The sequence below is a fragment of the Adiantum capillus-veneris genome, chromosome 27, assembly GCF_014529385.1.
Source record: "Adiantum capillus-veneris isolate H3 chromosome 27, ASM1452938v2, whole genome shotgun sequence".
Taxonomy (NCBI): domain Eukaryota; kingdom Viridiplantae; phylum Streptophyta; class Polypodiopsida; order Polypodiales; family Pteridaceae; genus Adiantum; species Adiantum capillus-veneris.
This window is the reverse complement of record NC_140957.1, coordinates 14,849,731-14,872,541: the sequence shown is the minus strand read 5'-3', so window position 1 is coordinate 14,872,541 and position 22,811 is coordinate 14,849,731. Positions and strand designations below refer to the sequence as shown.

The following is a 22,811-nucleotide window of genomic DNA, read 5'->3' as shown; positions in this document are numbered from 1 at the left end:
GAAAAAAGGGTCTTTTAATTCATGGTGAAGTGTGTGTGTATGTGTGTGTGTGTGTGGAGGGGTTCTATGAATACCTCTTGAACGGACATGCTATAGGTATTTTTGAGGTGGACCTCCCAAGCGCCATATATAACATGCATTCATGGGCTATTTTAAATATGCTCATGAATAAAGTGAGGCCTTATTTTTTCTAAAGAATTAATTGGTTTTTTGAAATAAAATTAAAAAAACTTTTGTTAATGTATTTCTATTAATGTGTCAATTTTTTAAAATAAAACCCTTTCTTGTTGAACTCACATGATGCACTAATATAATTATAAGGTGGACACATGAGTCAACAATACATACATGGATTTGGCAAGATGAGGAGCTCCAAGCAAAGAGCTCTCCATCTTCAAGCATAAAGAAACACTTTGCATGATGGGGTTTCCCGAAATGAGAGGATTTTGAGGAGTAAAGAAAGGCTTATCATGGAATAAAAGAAGGTTTATATCAAAGGTCCTCCAATCTTTGTTTGGGTGTTCTTTTTTTTTTTCTTTTTTTCTTTATTTCAAGTTTATTCATAGCAGACGGTTTTGAACTTGTGGGAACTCCCTACCATTTCTCATCAGTTGTTTTGAGCAATCTCTCAATGTAATGGCATATGGAACCATAACAAAGTGGAGTTATGATGGTACTATGGTATGGCATTGCATGCCTTTGACCGTGTATATCATCATAAACATGATGGGAGAAAGTCTACTTCTACTTGATTGGTACAAAGTACTAAAGTCAAAGAGCAATTTCAAGTGACAACCATCACAAGCATGCAATATCCAAGAGTCATAACTCTGAATGGAGTCAATGTGTGGTGGATCAATACAAAGACAATGTTCTCTACCTAGTATTTACCACAATCTAGTAAAAATAATCTTTGGTTGAACAACTATAGAGTTTGGTGCAACCACCAATTTGATTCTCCACAAGGTTGCGAATTATGGATTGCAATTAGCCACCTACCTCTATAACTAATTATTGTATCTCTTAAAGAAGTGTGAAGAAGAAGAATTTCCCAAATCGTGGCAAAATTTACCACTAAATAAATCTAAAAGTTTCACCCAACCTGCATAGATAGCATCATACATAGAGTAATCTTATGTTGTTGAGTGGTGTTGGCTAGGTAATAGACCGATACTTGTGTGCATTGTTGTATTAGAGTTGTTTGAGCTCCTCTATGCTTACTTGAGTGAGGGGATCGGTCCAAAAGTATTGTCAACATGTTCGTACTCAGTACCCCATCGATCATGGTAGAGAAAGTGCACATGAGTGGCTCTCTCATACATGAATATAACTAAACATGGCAATCATCTTTGTCCATTGTTGAGGTGTCACATATATATTTTGATGTAGATTCCTATAAAATATGACTTTGCAATCACCTACCAAAATACTACAAGCTAGAAATGAAGCAAAAAAATCATTAACTTTGTGATTGAGTGAGATATGTGTACCTCATTAGCATGTGTGCCATTAACTTTGAGTTTGAGTGAGATATGTGTACCTCATTAACATGCTAGTCCTTAGTTGTATCCTCCTCTCAAAACTTGTAGAGTGAACCATGTTGCATATGAGCTTGCCCTTGACCTTGCTGATTTGATGAGTACTCTGAGGGATTCTTGCAAACAAAAGTATATTCACTATTATTTTTCATTGATGGAATCCTTATATGTTTATTCCTTGGCCCTTGAAGTGATCAAATCCTTACATTGTATCCATGTGGTTTATCTTGGTGTTTTGTGCTCAATTTGATTCTAGTCTTGAAGTTTGAGCCACAAGAGTGTGCCACCTAAAATTGATCAAAATCCTTTAATCTAATTTAGTAAAAGATCCCTTGTAGCCCACTCAATGGGTGTAAGGGGTTTGGATAGACAAATTCAAAACTACGTTTAGGATAGTGACTATATTCAACCAAAATTGGAGAAAACACTAATTCTTGACACTAAAAAAATGAGAGAAAATGTTGACCCTTTCACTTCAAATTATCAAAAACTTTAAAGCATAAAAGCTGTAAAGCTGCTTTTGATAAACTCTATAATTGAATTTTGTATCAATGGCGTTTTCACTAAAAGGTCTCTCTCTCTCTCTCTCTCTCTCTCTCTCTCTCTCTCTCTCTCTCTTTCTCTCTCCCCGCCCCCCCCCACAACCCCCCCAAAACGACCGATGTTGGATCTCCTATGACTTGTGATTTAGCTATCCCACCTAGCTACTTAGGCCATACCTACCAGTTTAGGATTCCATAGTATTTTTATTTTGTCATTTTGTTTGACTTTGTATCAGGTCCACCACATTGTGACGCTCTGGTCTCATAGGTTACTTTGGCCTTTTGAAGACGTTAATATAAAATTTCATTTCATAACATCTCTCTCTCTCTCTCTCTCTCTCTCTCTCTCTCTCTCTCTCTCTCTCTCTCTCTCTCTCTCTCTCTCTCACACACACACACACACACACACATAACTTTGTGTAGTTACTCAAATCATTTTGGTGGCCTCAAATCATTTTTTGCAAACTTGCACTTTAAAATGCTCCCTAGGGTAAAAACGCCTCGTTGAGTCTCTTAGAAATGTTAGCAATCAGCTTGTCTGGGCTCAAATGGTTTGGAAATTTTTGTTTAGCTTGACATGCACTTTAGAACAAGACCACCTTTATGAGTCTCCTGGTGATGTCAAAATTTTCAAATTTTGTAAATAAAAGTCATAGAGCCGCTTGCAAGCTTCCATTTAATAGGAATAAGTTTTGCAAGCAGAGTTTGGATTTCTATTCTATTGGAATATTTTTGTAGTGTTTCTCATATTATTTATGAGCAGATCGAATCATTTTTTGTTGCTCATATATATTAGTTAGGGTTGCAGGAATGTACACATAGCTTGGAGAATAAGTTCAAGATACACAACAGAGAACATATTACTAAGTGTGCAAAGCTTTAGAATGATGGACACATATATAAATCATGGGGAGGAAAAAACTTCTCGTAAGGAGAAAAAGTGATTCAGCATTTCTAAGTGTGTACACACACATCACTACCATATACATGGTAACAAACCTCGACCGGGAGTGATCCATTCCCTATGGACATGATCACTTCACAAAGAAAAGCAAGCTCAAAGCTTTGCAAAAATCTTAGAACTTCTCTCGAGGCAATGCTTTGTGAACATATTTGCAAGGTTGTCTTGTGTTGGGACAGAAGAAGACTTTATCTCTCCAATTGGGAGGCTCTCCCTGAAATAGTAATAATGGACCTCAACATGCTTTGTAAAAGCATGAAAGATTGGGTTCCTCACAATTGTCAATGCGCTCTAACTATTAGTCTAGATGAAAGGGCCAAGAGACTCTCAAATCAGCCATAAGGCATCTGAGCTATACACACTCAATTGTAACTTTGAAAGCCACCATATACCCAGCCTCAGAACTAGAGATGGCCACAGTAGGCTGCTTCTTGCTCAACCAAGGTATGCATGAATTGTTGAGCATGAAACAAAAATCACTTGTGGACACTCGTGAGTGATAGAAACAAGCCCAATTGGAGTTTAAAAAAAGCATTTAAATTTGGCAGCAATGGTCCTCCCTTGGGATAAAACAACCCAAGATAAATAGTATCATTCAAGTAGCAAAAAATTCCCTAAAAAATCTGTCGATGCTAAGACCCTAGGTTGTGCATAAATCTAATTACTTATGAGAGAAAACTTGCAATCCATACAAAAATGAACCAACTAACAACTTTCTGGTAGAGGTTAATATCTGCATGATCTCTAGCAAGTTGTAGACTTAACTTTAAACTTGTTTCAATAGGCCTCAAAAGACACTAGTTTCGTGTTTTTCAATAGTTCATCCACCTCTTTCTGAGGTAGAGATTGCAATGTGCTGGATTGGAGCCTTGCTCCAAAGTGGCACGATTAGAATTTTCATGTTTGAAGCCTAAAAAATTCTTTGGTGGCTCACTTGCAGTACCCTCCTTGACTTGTTGATTTATGAACTGCACAGTTGGATCAAGCAATTTGGTGGCATTGTCATTCAAGACATTAAATTTTCTTCTAAGGCAATCATGCATGATTTCAATGCACTAAATTCATGAATGTTGATCAATTCAATCTGGAAATCCGTGCCAGTTGTCGTGTGGATATTCTCCATGAGAGTACCTTGTTGGGGAGCAACTGCAGACCTAACGGGTGAATATCATCAGTACCTTCTAAAAACAGCATTGCTCTCAGCTATAGTAAAATACTAAACCTGATGTAGAAAATGCCCAAACTAAGTAGAAATTCAAGGGAAGGGAAAATGTATATGTTATATAGTCCAAACCACAATAGACAGTAGAAGACCTATTATTAGAAATTTACAGTGGAAGAAATTGTGTATAAAAGGTCAAAATTGCATGCATAGTATCTGTAGTAGTGAAAATGGAGGCCCAAACGAGCCTGAATCAAAAATATGTGTATTTATTGACTTGTTGATGCTCGCCAAAGCTCACAAAATAGCAAAAAGTGAATAGGGGATGCTGACTATGTTGGCAATTGTCCAAGAGGACGCAATCTACGATCATATCAATTGTTAGAGTTAGATTTGCAAGAATGTACACACAACTTGGAGATGGAGAAGAAGCTCAAAGCACATAACCGAGAACGTATTATTAAGGGTGTGAATACAAGATCAGTAAACCCTAGAGCGATGACCATATATAAGCGCATGGGACACATATGGTGCACTAATTGCTCGTTGATGCACATATCCTTTCACTCATCAAATTTGGTTCGTGTATCCTATTCATGCTTGGTGGTGACGACCATATTGATGCATACGAGTCTAGCTACATGTATGGTGCAAAAACTACTCGATCTGTGGTACCATAGTGACAATACTTATGAAGAGTGTATCTATGGTGAAGATAGCTCTTTTCAATTCAACTGACTCAATCTACAATTTAGAATCAACAAAGCAAGCATTGCTTCTCACCAATCAAGCATGGAATACACATAGAAGTATATGCACACACTTGAGAGCACAGTGACAAGTATTGGTGAGATTACTTCTCTAGAGCTACACACACAAGGATGCACATAATTTCACAATTACAATAGGAGATAAGTTCTTCATTGCCCCAACATTAGAGTACATACCTAGCTTGCAAGCTATGCTTGTTGCCAAGGAGAGGAGAGCTCTTGCTAAGAGATTACATCAAATGCCCTTATGCTTTCTACACAGTGATATTTACACCTAGAGCTTCTAACTAGCTGTCCAACCGAACAACAATGAACTCGTCTAAGCATAGATTAAGAGCATAGGAGATACAAATTGAAACTCGTATGATCTCTGGCTATCATAGGAACGTTATAATTATCATGGTTAGCATTGCCCTTGAACCAACCAAGAAATACTACAATAAATATGCACATTGTTTACACAATGCCCAAGCGACACCAAAACACCTTTTATCTCCATGTTTGTAATGGGTAGCTCCAACAAGTGTATCAACTTGTATACTTTCTCTTCTCCTCATCCTTGTTCTACCATATTGAGCAACTTCAAAGTTGACTTTTTCCATCTCACCACTTTGATTAGGTGTTAGCCTTCCCATTACACTTTAAAAATAGGTCCAATAAAGCTCCAAGTAATTCTTTTTTACTTCACGTAATCAATTTAGGCAATGATACGGGCTAACATATGAGAAACAAGAGCTTGCTGCTGCTGTTTGATGCCCCCCACCATCGCTAAACACCCCCTTTCGCCCTCGTGCTGCCCTCTTTCTTACGCACTGGTGCTGCCCGCCTGCCTCGCTCCCTCCTCTGCCCCCATGCGCCAGCCCCCCCGCTCGTTGCGTCCAGCTCCCCCCTCCCGCTTCTTCCTCGCGCAAAACCCCCCCTGTGTTGTCGGTTTCTCCTAGCGCCTCAACCTTGAGGGCTTGCCCTTCACCGTGGGAGTTCCTTGGAAGTCATCTGGTTCTTGTCATCCGTTGCGCTCACAGCATTAGACAAAGATGGAGGCTCATGCTTCACCCTAGAGGGACTCTCCATAAGCCCCCTCGCCCGACCCTGTAGAGCCCACCATCCGACTTGCTCTCTCACCGACAGAGCAAGCGAGCCTAGCCGCAGAGGTGGAGTGCCTCCAAGCAACCTCCTCATCTGCAAGATCATCGGCACCCAACCTAGCATAGGAGAGGTGTGTGATCTCCTCCAGGCCTGCCTTTTAGCAGAGATGGACACGATCCTCTATGTTAATCTTCTCGGGCATGGCTACTACTAGATAGAGTTTGATACTCTCGCGATGGCGTCCAAGGTCATTGCAATGAACCCCTTTGTCCATCCGAGCAGTTCGGGCACACTTTCAACAGTGGTGCCATGGTTTCGATCAAGCTACCGATGTTCTTGTCGAGGAGGCAGACCTACCCATCTCAGTCTGTTTCCCCGGTCGCCTGAGGAGGGAGTACCTTCTGCTCCTTTCTAGGATAGGCTCAGAGATTAGGACTGTCCTGGAGACACCTCACATTGCAGCCTCTATAGTTGCCAAGGCAGATGGCATTCCAACAGTACGTGTTCTGGTTCGGGACACCGACACCCTCCCGAAGGTCATCCTACTACCTCGGGTGAGTGGTGGTTGGTTCCATCAGAGCGTAGAGTATTTGGGTCTCCTAAATCAGTGTTTCATTTGTCGTCAGATGGGCCATCTTGTAGAGGTCTGTCCACGGAGGAGGCCCCGACCTTCACCTCAAGCTCAGCCCCATCCTCCAAGGGCTGGCTAGCACCAGCAGACAGAGTGACAGGGTACTCAGGCAGAGACACCCTTCGAGCCTGGAGCTCAGGTGGAGGAGGGCCGGCAACAGGTTCATGGTCGACGTTGTTAGGGGCCACCACGTCAGCCTGGCACTCAGAGTGGTCCCCATGCTTCAAGCTAATAGCAGTGGATTCCCATAGGGAACCATTTCGACCCTCTTCAGTAGACGAGTTCCCAGCTCCACCCTCGCCTCACCTTTGACAGCCCCCCCCCCCCCCCCCCGCCTTCTTTCTCCTCCCCATCTCGCACTTCTCCCTCTACCACTCCTCGCCCCCCTCACTCCTCCTTCTCTTACTAGTCTCCCTTGCTTCCACATCTCCTCCAGCTCCTACCCCGCAGCTGACCCAGGGAGAAAGACCTTCCTCGGCTACTAGGAGATCTCTTGGCAGCGCTTTTGCCACGAGTCACTTGGGGCGAGAGAGGGACAGCCTTTCTTGCGAACCCCTCTTCTGGTGCGGACGTCTCCCTTTCCACCAGTTCCTCGTAGACTGACGAGCTTTGACATTTGTCGTTGGTGGGACTTCTTTGCCTACGACTTCACAGGTTTTCTTGGCAACCCTTCACCAGACTTTGAGGTAGCTTGCTTCAAAGTTCATGTACTGTTCCTTGCAGCTACAAGGATAGAGGCCTTGGACTCAATGGTTGGCTTCTCTTTTCCCCTATGTGGCACGGACCCGTCTGAGTGGACTTTGGATTCAGTGTTGGAGTGGTTGCAGGCACATACCCTCAAGTTCTCTCACCACATGGAAGACCTAGGGGTTACAAACTTGGTACATACTCTGTGGCTGTTGGCCAAGTTCTCAATGACACCTCCAGACTCGACAGGATGTAGGCACATTATGGTACACTTCTTTGCTGACACGTAGAGCCCGCCATGCTATATACACATACATGAGGACTCCTGAACAGAGGAGGTTGCCCTATGCACGGCTCGTTCTTCTTAGGTCTAGGCTAGAAACTCTTTGCAGTCACACTTATCTCAGGGACGCTCGGATGTAGATTATTCTCCATCCAAACTAGCCTCAAAGATAGCACAGTTAGTTGTTGCTACAACATCAGTTCTCTCTCGCTCTCCATGAGGATCGTCTCATGGAACGTACAAGGATTAGGTGGACCCCAGTTTCAGCACCAGAGGGGTCGATTATGTCAGGCGCTTCAGTGATGCCTTGTGGACGGAGAGATTGATCTTCTTATGCTACAGGAGCATCATCTGTGTGAGAGCCGCATTAGACGATGTGGTCAGCTTTTGCGTGAACAATATGAGACATTTTGGTGGTATCCAGAGAGGGGTATGGATGACTATTGCGGACTCTTGGCAGAAGGCCATTGTGGACAAGGGTATTATTGTGCCTGGCAAGGCTCAGTGGATTACTATGCAGGTTCAGGGTTGCCTCTTCGGCTTCTTGAACATCCATCCGTCTTCAACATGTAGAGTCTCTGTCGCATGGAGAGCAATGTAGAGTTTTGGACGTGTAGAGTCTCTACCGCATGTAGATCAATGGTGCATTGGAGGGTGACTTCAACATGCTGGAGAACCCCTCTGACAGGATTGGAGGTATCCATGCTACTATGCACGGAGCTGAGTTGGCAGCTTGGGAGAGGTTATGTATGACTTTGAGGGTTTCACATGTTTGGCAGCACTCTAGCTTTGTGAGGCCCCCAGACAGCCTGGCCTTCTCTCGTTCGGACCGCAGAGTGGGAGGAGTGAATCTATCTCAGATAGATCGCTTCTACGCTAGTGACCACATTTGTGACTTGAGTGGGACAGTTTGCATTCTGGCTGGGACATCTTTTTCATACCATGCACCAATGATCCTCACTCTGACAGATAGATAGAGGAGGGGAAGCACGATGCTACGCATCCCTGAGAGGATCTTGTTGGACGTTGAGCTCAAAGAGCGAGTGGTGGCTCTTTGGACCGAGGGCTTTGACACGCAGGACTCTCCTATTGACAGAGTGGCCTTTGGAGTGCTCATCTTAGTCGGTTCTTTCTTCAGGAGTCTGTGGCCCCGCCTGACGGTAGCGAGAGAGGAGCAGCAGCGTCTCCGACGGGGCGTTGCTTCCTTGCACAGGATGCAGGAGCAACACCCAAACAGTCCCTGGGGAGCATTTGCAATAGGCTTGCCAGGAGCTTGCCAGCATAGAGGAGGTGTCATGAGTTTGCTTTCCATCGATAGGCATCTCAGTGGACCCAAGTGGGTGACAGAGTGACGGGGACGTTCTTTGAGGCAATGAAACCCCAAGATGCACACGCTAGTGTCAGCGAGTTGAGGAGGCCTGATGGATCAGTTGCTTCAGAGCCAGAGGACATGCGTGCAGTTGCTACAAACTTTTATCGTGACTTGTTGTCAACAGAGCCTCAGTTAGAGCGTCAGGATGCATGCAGAGAGCGGGCTTCGGCACAGATGCTTTGTCCTTGGCTGAGGGGATGCGTCAGAGACTTGAGCTGCCTCTTAACCTAGAAGAGCTCTACACGACCCTCAGAGAACTTCCCCGTGGTAGCCGTCCCGGTGAGGATGGTTTGACTCCCAGTTTTTTCAATATTGGGACTTGCTTAGTTCAAACCTCAGCAGCGCTTTTCAGTACATCTTACTACACAGGAGAGATGCTTGACAACATGAGTGAGGGCTTGATCTACCTCATTCCCAAGGGTCGCTCCTTGGATAAGATTCGGCAATGGCGGCCCATCACCATCCTCAACTCAACGTACAAAACTTGGCAAGGCTCTAAGTTTGAGGATTCAGCCACTTCTAGAGAGCATTATACATGGGAGCCAGACAGGTTTTGTCAAGGAGCGCAATATCCTTGACAACATCTTCACTTTTTGGGAGGCATCTACCCTCGCGCGCCTTCGTGGTGAGGATCTGGTGATACTTCTTCTCGATTTTGAGAAGGCCTATGATAGAGTTGACTGGGACTTTTTGAAGTACACTCTACGCAGGATGGGCTTCTTAGATGCTTGGATCAAAGGTGTGCCAACTCTCTACAGACATGCACACAGTTAAGTGCTTTTGGTAGGAGGTAGAGGAGACCATTTCATGCTCATAGGTTCGGTCAGATAGGGCTGCCCTCTTGCCCCCTTCATCTTTATGTTCTATGCTGAGGCGATGAGTATATTTTTGGTTTCATAACATGTTGGTCTACGTGGCTTAGCGCTCTCTATACGAGCCGATGAGCTACTGGATGTTGAGTTTGCAGACGACTCAGCTTTGTACTTGGAGTGCCAGGAGGCCAACCTGCACAGGTGTGAGCAAGCTCTTGAGACGTTTTGTTGTGCATCAGGCGCACTTATCAACTAGAGGAAGACAATGGCTTTCTCAATTGCCAATGCTCCTACGCCTGATTGGCTGTCAGGTGAGGGTTTTAGATGGATCCCCCCAGGGACCACAATTCGATACTTGGGCTGTCAGGTTGGTTTGGACTTGCCTCGTGAGTAGCAGATTGTTCCCCTCCTCGTGTCCATCAAGAGGAAGTTGCTACATTGGAGCTCGGTACGACTTTCTTTGGCAGGCAAAGTTATAGTGGCCAACCAGGTGTTGTTGGCTACTATGTGGTACTTTACATCTTGTTGGATCTTTCGAGCTCCTGCATCAGCCAAGTATAGAGGTTGATCAGGAACTTCCTTTGGTCATGGCACGACACTCGGATAGCTCGGGCCAAAGTGACCTGGCAGGTCATCACTCTCCCTCGTTCTCGGGGGGGTTGGGGATCATAAATCCATCACAGCAGAGCAGAGCCCTTCTTGGGAAGTTTGTTGTCAGAGGACTGCTTCCAGGGGAGGATCCCTAGAAGGAGTTTTTGCTTCAGTGGCTTAGAGTTTTTGCTTCAACGGCTTAGAGCTAGAGTGCCTCAGGCAGGAGGCCCCTGGAGACCTTCCATCAGGTGGATTTTCAAAGAGATGCACAGAGTTGATCTGAGCAGGAGACTGGAGGATCGTTTTACTGTGAGCCTGCTTCGCTCTTGGGAGCAGTTGTGCGGAGAGGCCTGGACCAGCACCAACCCACTTGCACGGAGGAGCTGCTGAGACAGCCCCCTGTTTGGAACCCCATGGTCAACACTCAAAGAGGCCACTTGGTTGGTAATAGGCCTCATGTTTCTTGGGGTCCCATGGCAGAGGGTCCAGCACGCACTCTAGATGATTGGCTGCAATTCTCAGGTTTGTCAGAGGAGCTTCAGAGTTATCCAACTACAAGGCATGTGAGGGGTGCAAAGCATGTGTCAGAAATCACAGAGGCAATACCAGTTGAGTGGCTTACACCTCTCAAGTCAGCAGCGCCTAGATGGATGGGGTCCTTCACGCGACTAGAGGTCTCATCGCAAGTTGGGCTTGCTCAGAGACTGTACCCTCCATGTTGTTACATGGCGAGGGTCAATTACACAGTCTCAGTAGAGGCCCCACAGGTTGCAGACTGTTGTTTTTAGAGGATCTGAGTAGTGGGCATCGGCGGGAGGACTTGTGTCATAGCTCCTGACCCAATAGCTCTTGAGACAGGACATTGGAGGACGTGGGCTTGGGAGAGTTGTCCACTGGCACTAGTGTAGTGGGATCCTGGAGAGTGGTTTTGGAGGGACCCTTTCTCCTCAACTGACCATCCAAGTTGTCCCTTTTGTAAGTACTCTGTTCGATTGGAACGTCACATACTGGCAGCATGGAGAGAGACTCATCCTACTGTAGCACCTCATTGGTAGGCGGGTCTCACAATTGAGTTCTTGTTAGGCCTTTTGGACGAGGTTGTGGGACACCAGACAACCGCATCGAATCACTCTGTTTTAGTGGCTAGTTGCACATAGAGCTACAACAATGCGGAGCTCGCTAGTACATAGTGGCCTTCCGACATCATGCGTAGCTTGTCACCATCCCTTGCAGAGTCAGCGTCACCGTTTGTGGGACTGCCCCATGGCATAGCAGGTTTGGCTTCAGGTCCTTCAATTGATGCCAGCTTTATCCACAACATGACAATACACTTGGGGGGCAACTGCTTGGTCCACTCATGTGCACTACAGTTTGAGCCATCCTCCACCAACAAGATGATAGTAATACAAGGAGGCCGACCTGCTACGGAGCTTACCCCACATGAGTTGTGCAATGAGCGGGAGATGTCTATGGCTTGACACTTTGGTTCGTTTGGCAAGCCCGCTGCTTCCACATCTTTGAGACTCCCTTTGTGCAACCAACGGAGGTTGTTCAAGATTTTTGGCTGGAGTTGATCCATACTCTCAAGGGAGAGTTCAAGAGATTTCAAGGCCACATGCAAGAGCATAGAGAGGCGTTCCTTCGACTCTGGTGCGTTGGGCCTTTCTTCACCATGGTCCGAGGTGAGCTCAGATGGCACTGCCGTTCACCTATGTGGCTTTTCCCTCCCCCCATCTCCTAATATAGCCCTCATTGTACATATGCTGTTTTTTCATTGGGAGAGTCTTCCCTTCTGATTGTTGTAGCCCTCTCTAGTAGAGGTGATTGTAGCCCTGTGGGTAGTTTCTCAAAACCAAAAAAAGGCAATGATACTCCACTTCGATCCTCCTTATCTTCACTTATCCATGAGTACTTTGTGTATACTTTTGTGCCAAACGATTCCTAAACACTCTGCCTATGTAACAATTATCCTTTTGATTCAGTAATTTTTCCTCCAGACCTATGGTTTCAAAGCCCTATACCTAATCTGATGTAAACATTTGCTAGTGCATTATATGAAAACTTTATTTGTCAGATGTCAGTGGTTACAGGGGGCATGCAGACCTAGTCCAGATCAAGATGACATCACAAAACAGAATATGAGAGAACATTACACTGCCATATCTACAGGCCTGACCTCATACTTAAAGAATTAACTAAAACACATAAATTCTCATTACAATGGTTTTAACTTGGGAGACGAAAAAGCATACTTTCTAGCCTTTGAGCTGGAAAGGCACTCGAGCTTCTAAAGATGCTCGCTTGAAACACTCACAACCCACAGAAAAAATTCTCAAGAAAAACGGGAAAAGAAGTGGCAAAGAACAAAAGATAAGAAAATAATGCCTTCAACTCCAAAATGTCTTATCAGTTTGAACCTTGCAGGTGGGGGAGAGAACTTCGACTGAGCGTCACTACTCTCAACCAGTTTATTAAAAATGCTAAAACACAATATGTTTTCTCAATACCAGGATTCAATGGGTTCTATTCAGGATAACTAGAAAACATCCCAACTTTTTTCTTTCTTAACTGTCATCTATATTAGCAAGCACTTGACAGACACGCAAGAACTGTTGATGTTAGCCAGCGTGTCTTTAACTTCATTGAGCCTTGAATGAACATTCAAACGAAAAAATCTCTTGTAAATCATTTCAGCTGACACTCCTGTTTCTTTGACTCCTGAATCGTATAACCGACAAACATGTAGGGACATGATGGAGCAAGTTGTCGAGTTGATGGACATCAGCCTGTCCAAAAATGTCCCACATACTTTACATGCAATAGAGCCCTTCAGTAAATGAATTAGCTGAAGAGCTGCCTGAGTGTACTAGAGCAAAGCAGCTTCCTACCATTATGAAGGATTGAACTCTGAACAAACCTTTTCTAAATCAAGTTTTAGATATTCTGGAAGCTCAATATCGAGTTCCAGATCTCCATTTAAAACAGACCTCAGATCAGTTTTCTTCGCCTCTTGCTTTATTTGAAGCAATCGATCAATCAAGCTTAAGGACCGTGAGCTATGGCGTAAATAAAAATCTGCTGACAATATACGCTGTTCCTCCTCTCCTAGGTCACCATGCTTTCCCTGTGTTTAAAAAATACAGAAACCTAACCATGTCAAGCTCAAAAGCCATTTTCCTACTCATCGCACCTGCCACACTCTACTCAAGACAAGTCTATAGAAGGCATGCTAAAAGCCATACCAGTCGAGCTTTCCTGTCGTTCACCGCATGATGCAGAACAATGCCAGCTGCCACTGACACATTGAAGGAATCAACCATTCCCTCCATAGGAATATAGCAGCTGAAGTCTGCCAGTTCCATTGCTTCCATGCTGACCCCCCTGCAATTGCGAACCTTCAAATTAGCACATATCATGTGAAAAGAACCATGGCTCAGTGTACAGTCCCTTGTGCTCCTACAATGTGATCAACAAACGACCTTTGGGTGGCAAATGTGAACTCCAAATTACAAAATTTCAGCCACTCAAAACCATTAGTGCCCCCTCATTCCATGGGCAGAGCCCTTGTCCAGTACCTTACGGAGCATTATTTGAGTCGAAGTCCCTAGCCCTAAACAATGTTCATTCTTTCAGACAGGCTCAAAACCCAGGGCAACTACTAGATGAAAGCCTGAGCCTGATATTCAGTTGATACGATACGCAACAGTGGAAGGCTCCTGCATATTACAATCCAACAATGCCACTATCCTTTTTCATTATCCAGGTATCATAGTAGCCCCTGCAAAACGCCTTCACAAGATGGCCATCAATATCCTGTCAACTACATGCTGTATATCTGTCTTTTGTGATGACTAACCTAAGACATCCACCACAAAATACAGCTAGACTATGCCCATTACAGTATCAACCACCAAAAACGAGGCAAAACATTGTGCTACAAACAAGTTGTTGATACTTACTTGTACTCGTTACCAAAGACAACAGCCGTTGGAACAGTCCAGTCCATGTCAAATATGGGAACCTGAATCATTGAATTACCTCTCCTGTTAAAATCTTGCCCTGATTAAACCTCATTAACAGATTTGGTCCAGAAATTGATGCAAGCACTACCAAAATCCTGTCATCATAAAAATCTATAATGGGCATGTGTACCCCATACAGCTTTGTCTGTAAGACTTGCTACTGCAATTCGGTAGCCGCGAGAACGCAACTCTTCAAAACAATCTCTGGTGGCCTGGTAAAGTTCTGCATCCAACCATTTCTCTGAGCCCATGCTAATCCTTCTATTTTTCTTGTACCTGCTTCAAATCATCACCAACATAAGCAATGGCATGGGACATTTATGAACGTTTATTGAGCTTAAAAAAATTCCTTATCAGTGTGCCTTGTAAAAAATAACCTCACTCACCTCTTGTCTGTCTCGTTTGAGATGGCATGGACTGATTGGAATCCAAGAGCATCTGCAGATCTTAAAACTGCAGCTATATTTCCAATATCGAGTAATCCTTCAACCACAGGGCATACTGTGTATGTCCTGTTTGCTACCACCCTCTTGATTCTCTGTTTTCTCTCTTCAAACATAAAAGGGCCAAGCATGTCCATAATTTGAGTGCTGGTCAATACTCTGTCTTTCACTTCGAATTGATCAAGGTAGGGAAACCATTGCAGGCACTTATTCTTGTTGCTGTTAATAGCTGCATGACAGGAATTTAGCATGCGCCTAATTTTACCACTTTTAGACGATCCACCCCTTGCAGTGTTGGAGGCTGTATCTGACATTAGATGAAAATTAGACATAATGATCATGAATGTGCCATTGGAAAAGATAAGTAATGCACGTCAAGAAGAGGAAACAAGTAAACTTTGCACTTATGGAGGCAGTTTTGACTCTCTATTTTGCTAAAAATCAAACTTGTTACAAGCTAATGGAGCGTCGCCTATCATTCTTACAAGCAGACTTTTAAACAAAGTCATCAACTAAAACATTGTTTGGTATGCTCCTTGATTGTGGAGAAGTGTATGAATTTGCCACAGACCCTATCCAAGCTAACTTCGCTCTTTCTATCTAGGACATTTTCTATATGTTTCGAAAAGTGTGATTTCACAATCAGGAAGTAAATGGGTCTACTTGTGAAGGCTCTCTTGGTTGAGAAATGTTTACCAAGACTCTCACCATGGTTCCTTCGGCATCAAAGTCTCTCTCTCTCTCTCTCTCTCTCTCTCTCTCTCTCTCTCTCTCTCTCTCTCTCATGATGATGACACAATGACCGATGATGGACTTCCTGTGACCCTGATGAGGATTGTATTTGTATCTGCCCTTGTATCACATTTGTCTCAGCCCTGTATCAGCCTTTGTATCAGATATTGTACGAGCCCCCCCCCCCCCCCCAACTTACCATCTAGTAGGTAGGGATTTTTTATATTTTTTTCAGCACCCCGCTTTTTAACTTTTGTACATAGACATTGTACTAGATTCCACCATGTTGTAACTTTGTGGTCTCATAGGTCATTTTGGCCTTCTGAAGACGTTAATATAGCATTTGATTTCATCTCTCTCTCTCTCTCTCTCTCTCTCTCTCTCTCTCTCTCTCTCTCTCTCTCTCTCTCTCTCTCTTTTTCCTCAGTTAGATATTTAAGGTCTCTTGGGATAGTTTCCTACGACATTAAAATTCTATCCTTCTTCTTCTCTCTCTCTCTCTTTGCTCACGCCAGCGCCCACCACCCCCTGCCTGCTCGCGCGAGCGTGGCCCCTGCTGGTCACCCGTGTAAGGATTCTAGTCGCTAATCCTTAATTAAGTACTTAAACTCATGATTAAGACTTAAGAAACTGAAACTGAACTCAGAACAAGACTTAGAAGACTCTGTGTTTGATTGATTGAAAGTGTGATAAAGGGGTTCCTTTTATAGGAATTGAATAGTCATCAGTGAAGAGGCATGTCTCTTTGTGAAGAGACATGACTTTAGGTGAAAAGACACATCCTTTCGGCGAAGAGCTGCAACCATTGGGTGAAGAGTCACATCCATAGGGTGAAGGGGTGTGACCAGTCGTCGAAGGAGTGTGGCTTTTGGCGAAGAGGTATGTCTTTTGGGCGAAGGGGTGTGACCATCCAAGCGCAGGGGTCCTCCTTGGCATGGCACTTCGCGTATCTGCAACTAAGAAGAGATGTAATACTGCAACATAGTCACAATCGTGACATTCCCTCCCTCTTTAAATAAAACCCAAGGTAGTTGAAGAAAACTCCGGGAGAAGAAAATGTATCGTTGTAGTGCTTCTGCATCCAAAGCTCTTTCTGTTAAGTCCCATGTCATGGCACTGTTATTGACCATGACTATTTTTCCAAACTAAAAACTGATCATATCTGCAACTTGATAAGTGCCTTTGTCAAAGTCATTTGTAACTTTGAGCTTTGTCCAAGAAAAGATTGAATCTGTATCTGCTTCAAGTGAAATTATTGGTAAACTGACTTGAGTTTTCTGTTGAGTGATGACCACTGGTTGGAAATTTGTAAGGTATTCCATTGGTTTGTCTGGAACAGTAAGATCCTCCTGAAGGGATGTCGTAAACTGAGACAGAGTAGTGTTTGAAGGTATATCCATCTGTAAAGGTTTATCGTTGGAACAAGTTGTGTCCAAAGATTCAATTGCAGCGACTGAAGTCATGCTGCAACAGTCTGCATCTGCTTTATCCTTTGCACCTTTGAAGGCAAGGACTGGAGTCTTCAACTTTGAAGAAGTATCATTCACCAGAGCATCCGGTATCTGTTTAGAGACAAAGATTGTATTCTGCAAAGGCGGTGATGAGATGACTTTTTCTGCCTGGATCACGGCCATAGAAGGGGTTATGTGCTTGTTGGTTGTCACATAAGAATTGGAATCTTCTAAATCTTCAGCTTTCTCAGCGTGTATTAAGGCTTCCAATTGAGAAGGGGGAGGTTGAGGGAGTTGTCGCCTCTTAGACCTCTGAAGGATCCTCTTGCACAAGGAAAGGATCAATAAATCTTGGACTTTACCACCATCAGATAAGAAAGACTTAAATGTAGGGCATGGCTCGCGAGGGGGAACTTGTCCAGCGTCGCGGCGTTCACGACCGAGTACTCGACTAGGGTCAGATATATGTGCCACTAAGTAAGCCCATCTTGATATTGCTGATGATCCTTTGGAAGCTTCATATTGCTGCTTTTGTTGCTGATGATTCGAATAAGAAGTTGGTCGCATAGAACTGTAACTTTTCCAAGAATATTCATGTTGAGACTTTTGTTGCTCGCACGAAGGTACTTTGTGTCTAGTTGTCTTTGAGAAACCATGCTTTGGGTGAGAAAATTTCAATTCCGAAGGCTTATGTTTGAGTGGTTCTTGTTGGTTGACCACTGAAGCGTCGGAAGAAGATGCATGTATTGTCCGAGAAGTTGTTGGTTGACTCCGAGAAGGGGTTTGCATTTGCATCTGATCCAAGCGAGTGTGAATCGATGTGAGGCTTGATGAAATTGCTGCCATTTGCTTTTTGAGAACTGCTATCGGGTCCTCCAGCATATTATGGTCGTTGCCATCTTGTGATCCGGCCATGTGATTGCTCAACAGGAGTAACTGAAATTGTGTGGCGTGACGATATGTCACATACCCACAATACTCCCGCTAGATGGGTTCTGCATCTGGTGCTGGTAATGGATCTTGAAGAGGTTGAGAAGCAGGACCAGAGTCTATCTCCTCAGGAAGATTGTCCATTGCACATACATTGCACTTGTACTGAGAGAATCTCGTGAGCATGGGAGTGCGAACAAGAGGTTGAGGGCGAACAAGAGGGCTGGCTGGCTGACGTTTTTGTTAAACGCTGGCTGGGTGTGCTAAATGGTCCTTTTTAATTAATGTAAGTGGGTTGGCCGGCCAAGTTGGGCACCCACATTGGGTTTTAATGGCCACTTAAATGGAGTAGCGTTAAAAAACTGAAAACGCTGCTGGTTATTGAATACTTGCGTAAGAAACGTACGAAGAGCATTTCAGCCAGCGAGCAGCTAGCGTAAGCACATCAACGCGTGGAAATTGCAGGGCCGCCAGCATGTCATGCACCATGGGGTGTAGATTGCATCACGAAGCAGCAATCCAGCCAGCGTTGCATGTGCCTAGGGGGTGCGATCACGAAGGGGCACGCCGTTGCGAAGAGGTGCGAGCTCGAAGGGGCAGCCTGCTGAATATGTGGCTATTTGCACAAAGAGGTGCAAGCAAAAGCCAAAGGGTGCATCCCACGAAAGGGCGATAGCAGGACCACCAGCATCACCTTCACAGGTACGTGCACGCGCGCACACACATCTGTGTTCTGTTTTCTGTTTACAGAATTGAGAAATAAGGTTTAGGTTACCTCATATGCTCGTATGCACATGCATACCACCTTTCTTCTGCTTCCATGCAACTCCGGGAAGGGGGGGAGAGAGGGTAGCGGCGAGGGTGAGAGGCTCACAACCTTCGGGTCCCGGGAAAAAATATGCTCTGATACCACTGTAAGGATTATAGTCGCTAATCCTTAATTAAGTACTTAAACTCATGATTAAGACTTAAGAAACTGAAACTAAACTCAGAACAAGACTTAGAAGACTCTGTGTTTGATTGATTGAAAGTGTGATACAAGGGTTCCTTTTATAGGAATTGAATGGTCATCAGTGAAGAGGCATGTCTCTTTGTGAAGAGACATGACTTTAGGCGAAAAGACACATCCTTTCGGCGAAGAGTTGCAACCATTGGGTGAAGAGTCGCATCCATAGGGTGAAGGGGTGTGACCAGTCGTCGAAGGAGTGTGGCTTTTGGCGAAGAGGTATGTCTTTTGGGCGAAGGGGTGTGACCATCCAAGCGCAGGGGTCCTCCTTGGCATGGCCCTTCGCGTATCTGCAACTAGGAAGAGATGTAATACTGCAACATAGTCACAATCGTGACAACCCGCTGTTGAGCTGTGCCACTGCCTGCTGCATCGCCATCGACTGCCATCGTCCCTGCTGCTGGCCACGCCACCTGGGCTGCACCCTGCTGCCTGCGCCACTTGGGCTGCACCCCTCTTCCCCGTCTGTGCTCTGTGCTGCAGTCCCTGCCTGTAGGCATTAACACCCAGCCCCCCCAGCACACACCCCGCACCCTCTCACACCCAGCCCTCCCAAGCCCACCCGCTTTCAACCCTGCTGCACACACACATCCAAACACGCACACTTTTTTTTGTAAATCAATTTGATTGTTGCAGAGAGGGTGTTACAGTTATAGCATCTCAAATGACTATCCCAATGTGATTCCAATATTTATTTTGGCTTTAGGTATTTATTTTACTTATTTGTCAAAGTTCTGGGTAGGGCAATTTGTTGAGGGGGGGTACTTAAGGCCCCAAGCTAGCACACAAGAAACACCTAGGCCCCATTGTATAATCATCAAATCATTGCCCAATTGGTTGGATCAGCAGTCTCTCCCCTTTCCCTCTCTCGTGCATTTTCTCCCTCATTGTACGCTTCCCTATCGTCGACTTTGACAACTTCCATAAGGCACTCACTTAGTATGTGCACTGAATACTTCATCATTATTTTGCATAACTTTCATAAAATAAAAGTTGTGCTCTGCTTTTCACGTAGCTCCTCAAAGGCACGATTTTCTAGTAGCAAACATGTCAAATGAACATAAAGCCACTGCTATGTCTTGAAGTGATTAAGGCTCTATCTTCAAATGTACATGGCATTAGTGCTTCACACAAAAATGAGCATGAATTAGTTTCAAAATTAGAGATTATCTCCAATCTTGAATGCATTCGTAGCTTTCATGTTGATCGTGTATTTAAAAAAAATATCAGCAATTTGTTCCTAGAGTATCCTTATTCTATCTTGAAAGTTACCGTAGAGTATCTTATCATATCTTGAAAATTACAAAGAAACCCGGACCTCTTGGTATGTAAACCTTAAGATAGTTATAAAGTACAAGTTTTCATGAGAAGCCAAACATGACTCCATGCTAGTTAGTAGAAAACTATGTGCAAGAAATCAACAAAGCAAAACCTGATGCATTTTCAAGTGACGATGGGACTGACATGGACGCACCACTGGCAGAGATTTCAGTAGCAACTTCTCTAGAGAGCTGTGAAGTATCAACATTGACATCAAGTGAGTCCCTGCTGTTCGAAAACGTAATGACAGCTGTGCTGAGAGCTGTCCCGGCGACAGAATTGCATTCGTCTCCAGAACCGCTGGATGTAAAGGAAGACCCATGAGCATCCTCGAGAAGGTTGGAGGAAATGGCGCTCTTTGCATCGTAAGAACCTTCTGCAAGTGGAGGGATTTCAACGAAAGGCAGATGCTTCTTCTCTGATAAGTCCTGCCGAAGGGCAGCAGGTGTTACTGCTTTTTTAAGAAAGGGTGGTGTTCTACGCACCCAACAAAAACCTCTGCTGGAAGATAGAGGAGAGACGAGAACGCCATGATGGAGACACGTTGGATGTGTTCTCTCTACTAAAGAAGCGGCACAGCAACGGGAGCACAAGGAAGCGACAGACTTAGGACAAACTGCAAACCTCCAATTCATTACCTCTACAACAACGTTACACCATGCTCGCACTGCTGAGCCAAATGAACCATTGCAAGCTAAACCATACATCTTTATGTTGTAGCCTAAACGTGCCCTTATTGCTTCACTTTGCAGATGGTAAGAATTCAAAAAGTGATACCTCGTTACCTTGATTGTCTAATACCGATTTCGGAGAAGGCAGACACCACGATTCTCCACGTGGAACACCAAAGATTTAATTTTTTTCCCCTAAAGGCAGTGACGAAATATGAGGCGTGTAGCGTGTCACAGCCATAGCAAAAGAAACATGCGATGGCGGTCACACATGTAGCATCGTAGTTGTAAGAGAAGAAACGTGCAATGGTGGTTGCTTGTATGGAATGTTGTGTAGAAACCACTGCACACCCATGCTTTTTTTTGTCAATCCACACACACGCACACACACATTCGTTTTCTTTCTCAGAATCACCAAGAAAGCAACAATGGCTACACAAGCAACAAGAGAATGAGTATTTCTTTTGTGAGCTCACTTACAGACTCTGCTGAGAAGATGGATTTGTCCACATTCGTTTTCTTTCTCAGCACTGCCAAGAAAGCAATAATAAAGGCCTACACAACTAAACATGGAGAGCAAGAGAATGAGCATTTTTTTTGAGCTCATTTAAAGACTGTGCTGAGAAGAAGGATTTGTACCAAGGTAGTAGGATTCATGTTGATATTCGCGATAGTGGGTCATTTGAAAAGAACGCATACTTGGGAAACAGGTTGATCAATATGTATGTCAAGTGTGGTGCATTTGTCATGGTGCAACAAGTCTTTGACAAGCTTCCTGTGATGGAATATATGTTGTCTCTGAAGTGCGTGAGCGAGAGCGTGTGTGAGTGTGTGCAACAATGGAGAAGAGAGGAGAAGAGGAGACCTTGTGTTTGCAGGGGCTAAAACTCACTCACAATATGTGAACCCCCTTATTCTATTATGTATATAATGAATAAGTATAGTGGGCGGGCACCTAGCCTAACCGGCCACATGGGGCTTTACCCCAACAACCTCCCACGTAAAACCCAATGTGGTTGTGAGAGAGAAAAGAAAACCGTACAATACCTGTACAAGGCCATCACAGGTATGACCTCAGCCAACGCCCACTGGCTCACTGAATGTGTGTGCATCCAGCTCTAATAGTAGAGAGTATAGAGCGATCGACACCATACTCCTCACCAAAGCCGCACACATCCTGCAGGTATCTCACCATACACTGCAAAGTGCCCCTATGTTCAAGGCCAACGTCAGTCACACTGCACGACTAACTGCTCCCACTGCAAATGCACCTACTACAAATGCAATCTTGGGTCTCAAGATCAGTATCTCGTACATGAGACTCCCAAATGTTGATGCAATCCTAGCAATATCTACCAATCTGACCATCTCAGTCAAATCTGGCTCAGAACTACACTCATGGAAATCACCCTGACACCCGAACTCCGATCCCTAGAATCCATCCTCGTGTCCATCGCATGTCACATGCGCACCAAGAGCATATGTCTGTCCTGAAACCGGTGTGGTAAGAGCAATGCCTAGCTCTAACTCACACACATCAGCCTCTGGCCTAAGCATATCCATGAATGAGTGAATCACGGTCGAGTCCTCGGCACTCAAACCATCCATATCTATCATCATATCCACGAATAACATGCCATGTTGCACAACTGTCTGCATAGCTGGCTCAACATGCTCACAAACTGGAGCATCATGCAACCTATGTGCAAAGGAGACATGCCTCATCTCTCTGCATGGCTGCGTACTCACGAAAACTGTGCCGTCTCGTGCGTGATGTACTCGCATCGCATGAATCATGCCA

General features: G+C 44.5%; 1 protein-coding gene across 6 annotated transcripts; it reads right to left on the bottom strand.

Moving 5' to 3' along the window:
* Positions 1–13,089: 13,089 nt before the first annotated feature.
* Positions 13,090–21,068, bottom strand: LOC147421545 (tRNA/rRNA methyltransferase (SpoU) family protein). 6 transcript variants are annotated; one of them, XM_086502857.1, is made up of 6 exons: positions 20,452–21,068; positions 14,844–15,201; positions 14,595–14,733; positions 14,395–14,456; positions 13,678–13,816; positions 13,090–13,559 (listed from the first exon to the last, which is right to left on the bottom strand). In XM_086502857.1, exons 1-6 carry the CDS (start codon positions 21,044–21,046, stop codon positions 13,326–13,328), a joined length of 1,527 nt encoding a protein of 508 aa, XP_086358983.1. In that variant the 5' UTR covers positions 21,047–21,068; the 3' UTR covers positions 13,090–13,325. The 6 variants fall into 6 exon arrangements, with proteins under 6 accessions (XP_086358983.1, XP_086358981.1, XP_086358984.1 ...); XM_086502855.1 differs by having other exon boundaries at positions 14,844–15,207; positions 20,452–21,067; XM_086502858.1 differs by having other exon boundaries at positions 14,844–15,207; positions 20,494–21,067.
* Positions 21,069–22,811: the final 1,743 nt, after the last annotated feature.

Bases quoted from the DNA above. Each gene is read 5' to 3' on its own strand.
- LOC147421545 (XM_086502855.1), bottom strand. From the start codon at position 21,046: ATGTATGGTTTAGCTTGCAATGGTTCATTTGGCTCAGCAGTGCGAGCA. The intron at 15,208-20,451 runs GTTTTGCTTTGT...ATCTAATGTCAG, and splicing joins GTCACTTGAAAATGCATCAG to ATACAGCCTCCAACACTGCA. The intron at 13,560-13,677 runs GTATGGCTTTTA...TTTTAAACACAG, and splicing joins ACGACAGGAAAGCTCGACTG to GGAAAGCATGGTGACCTAGG.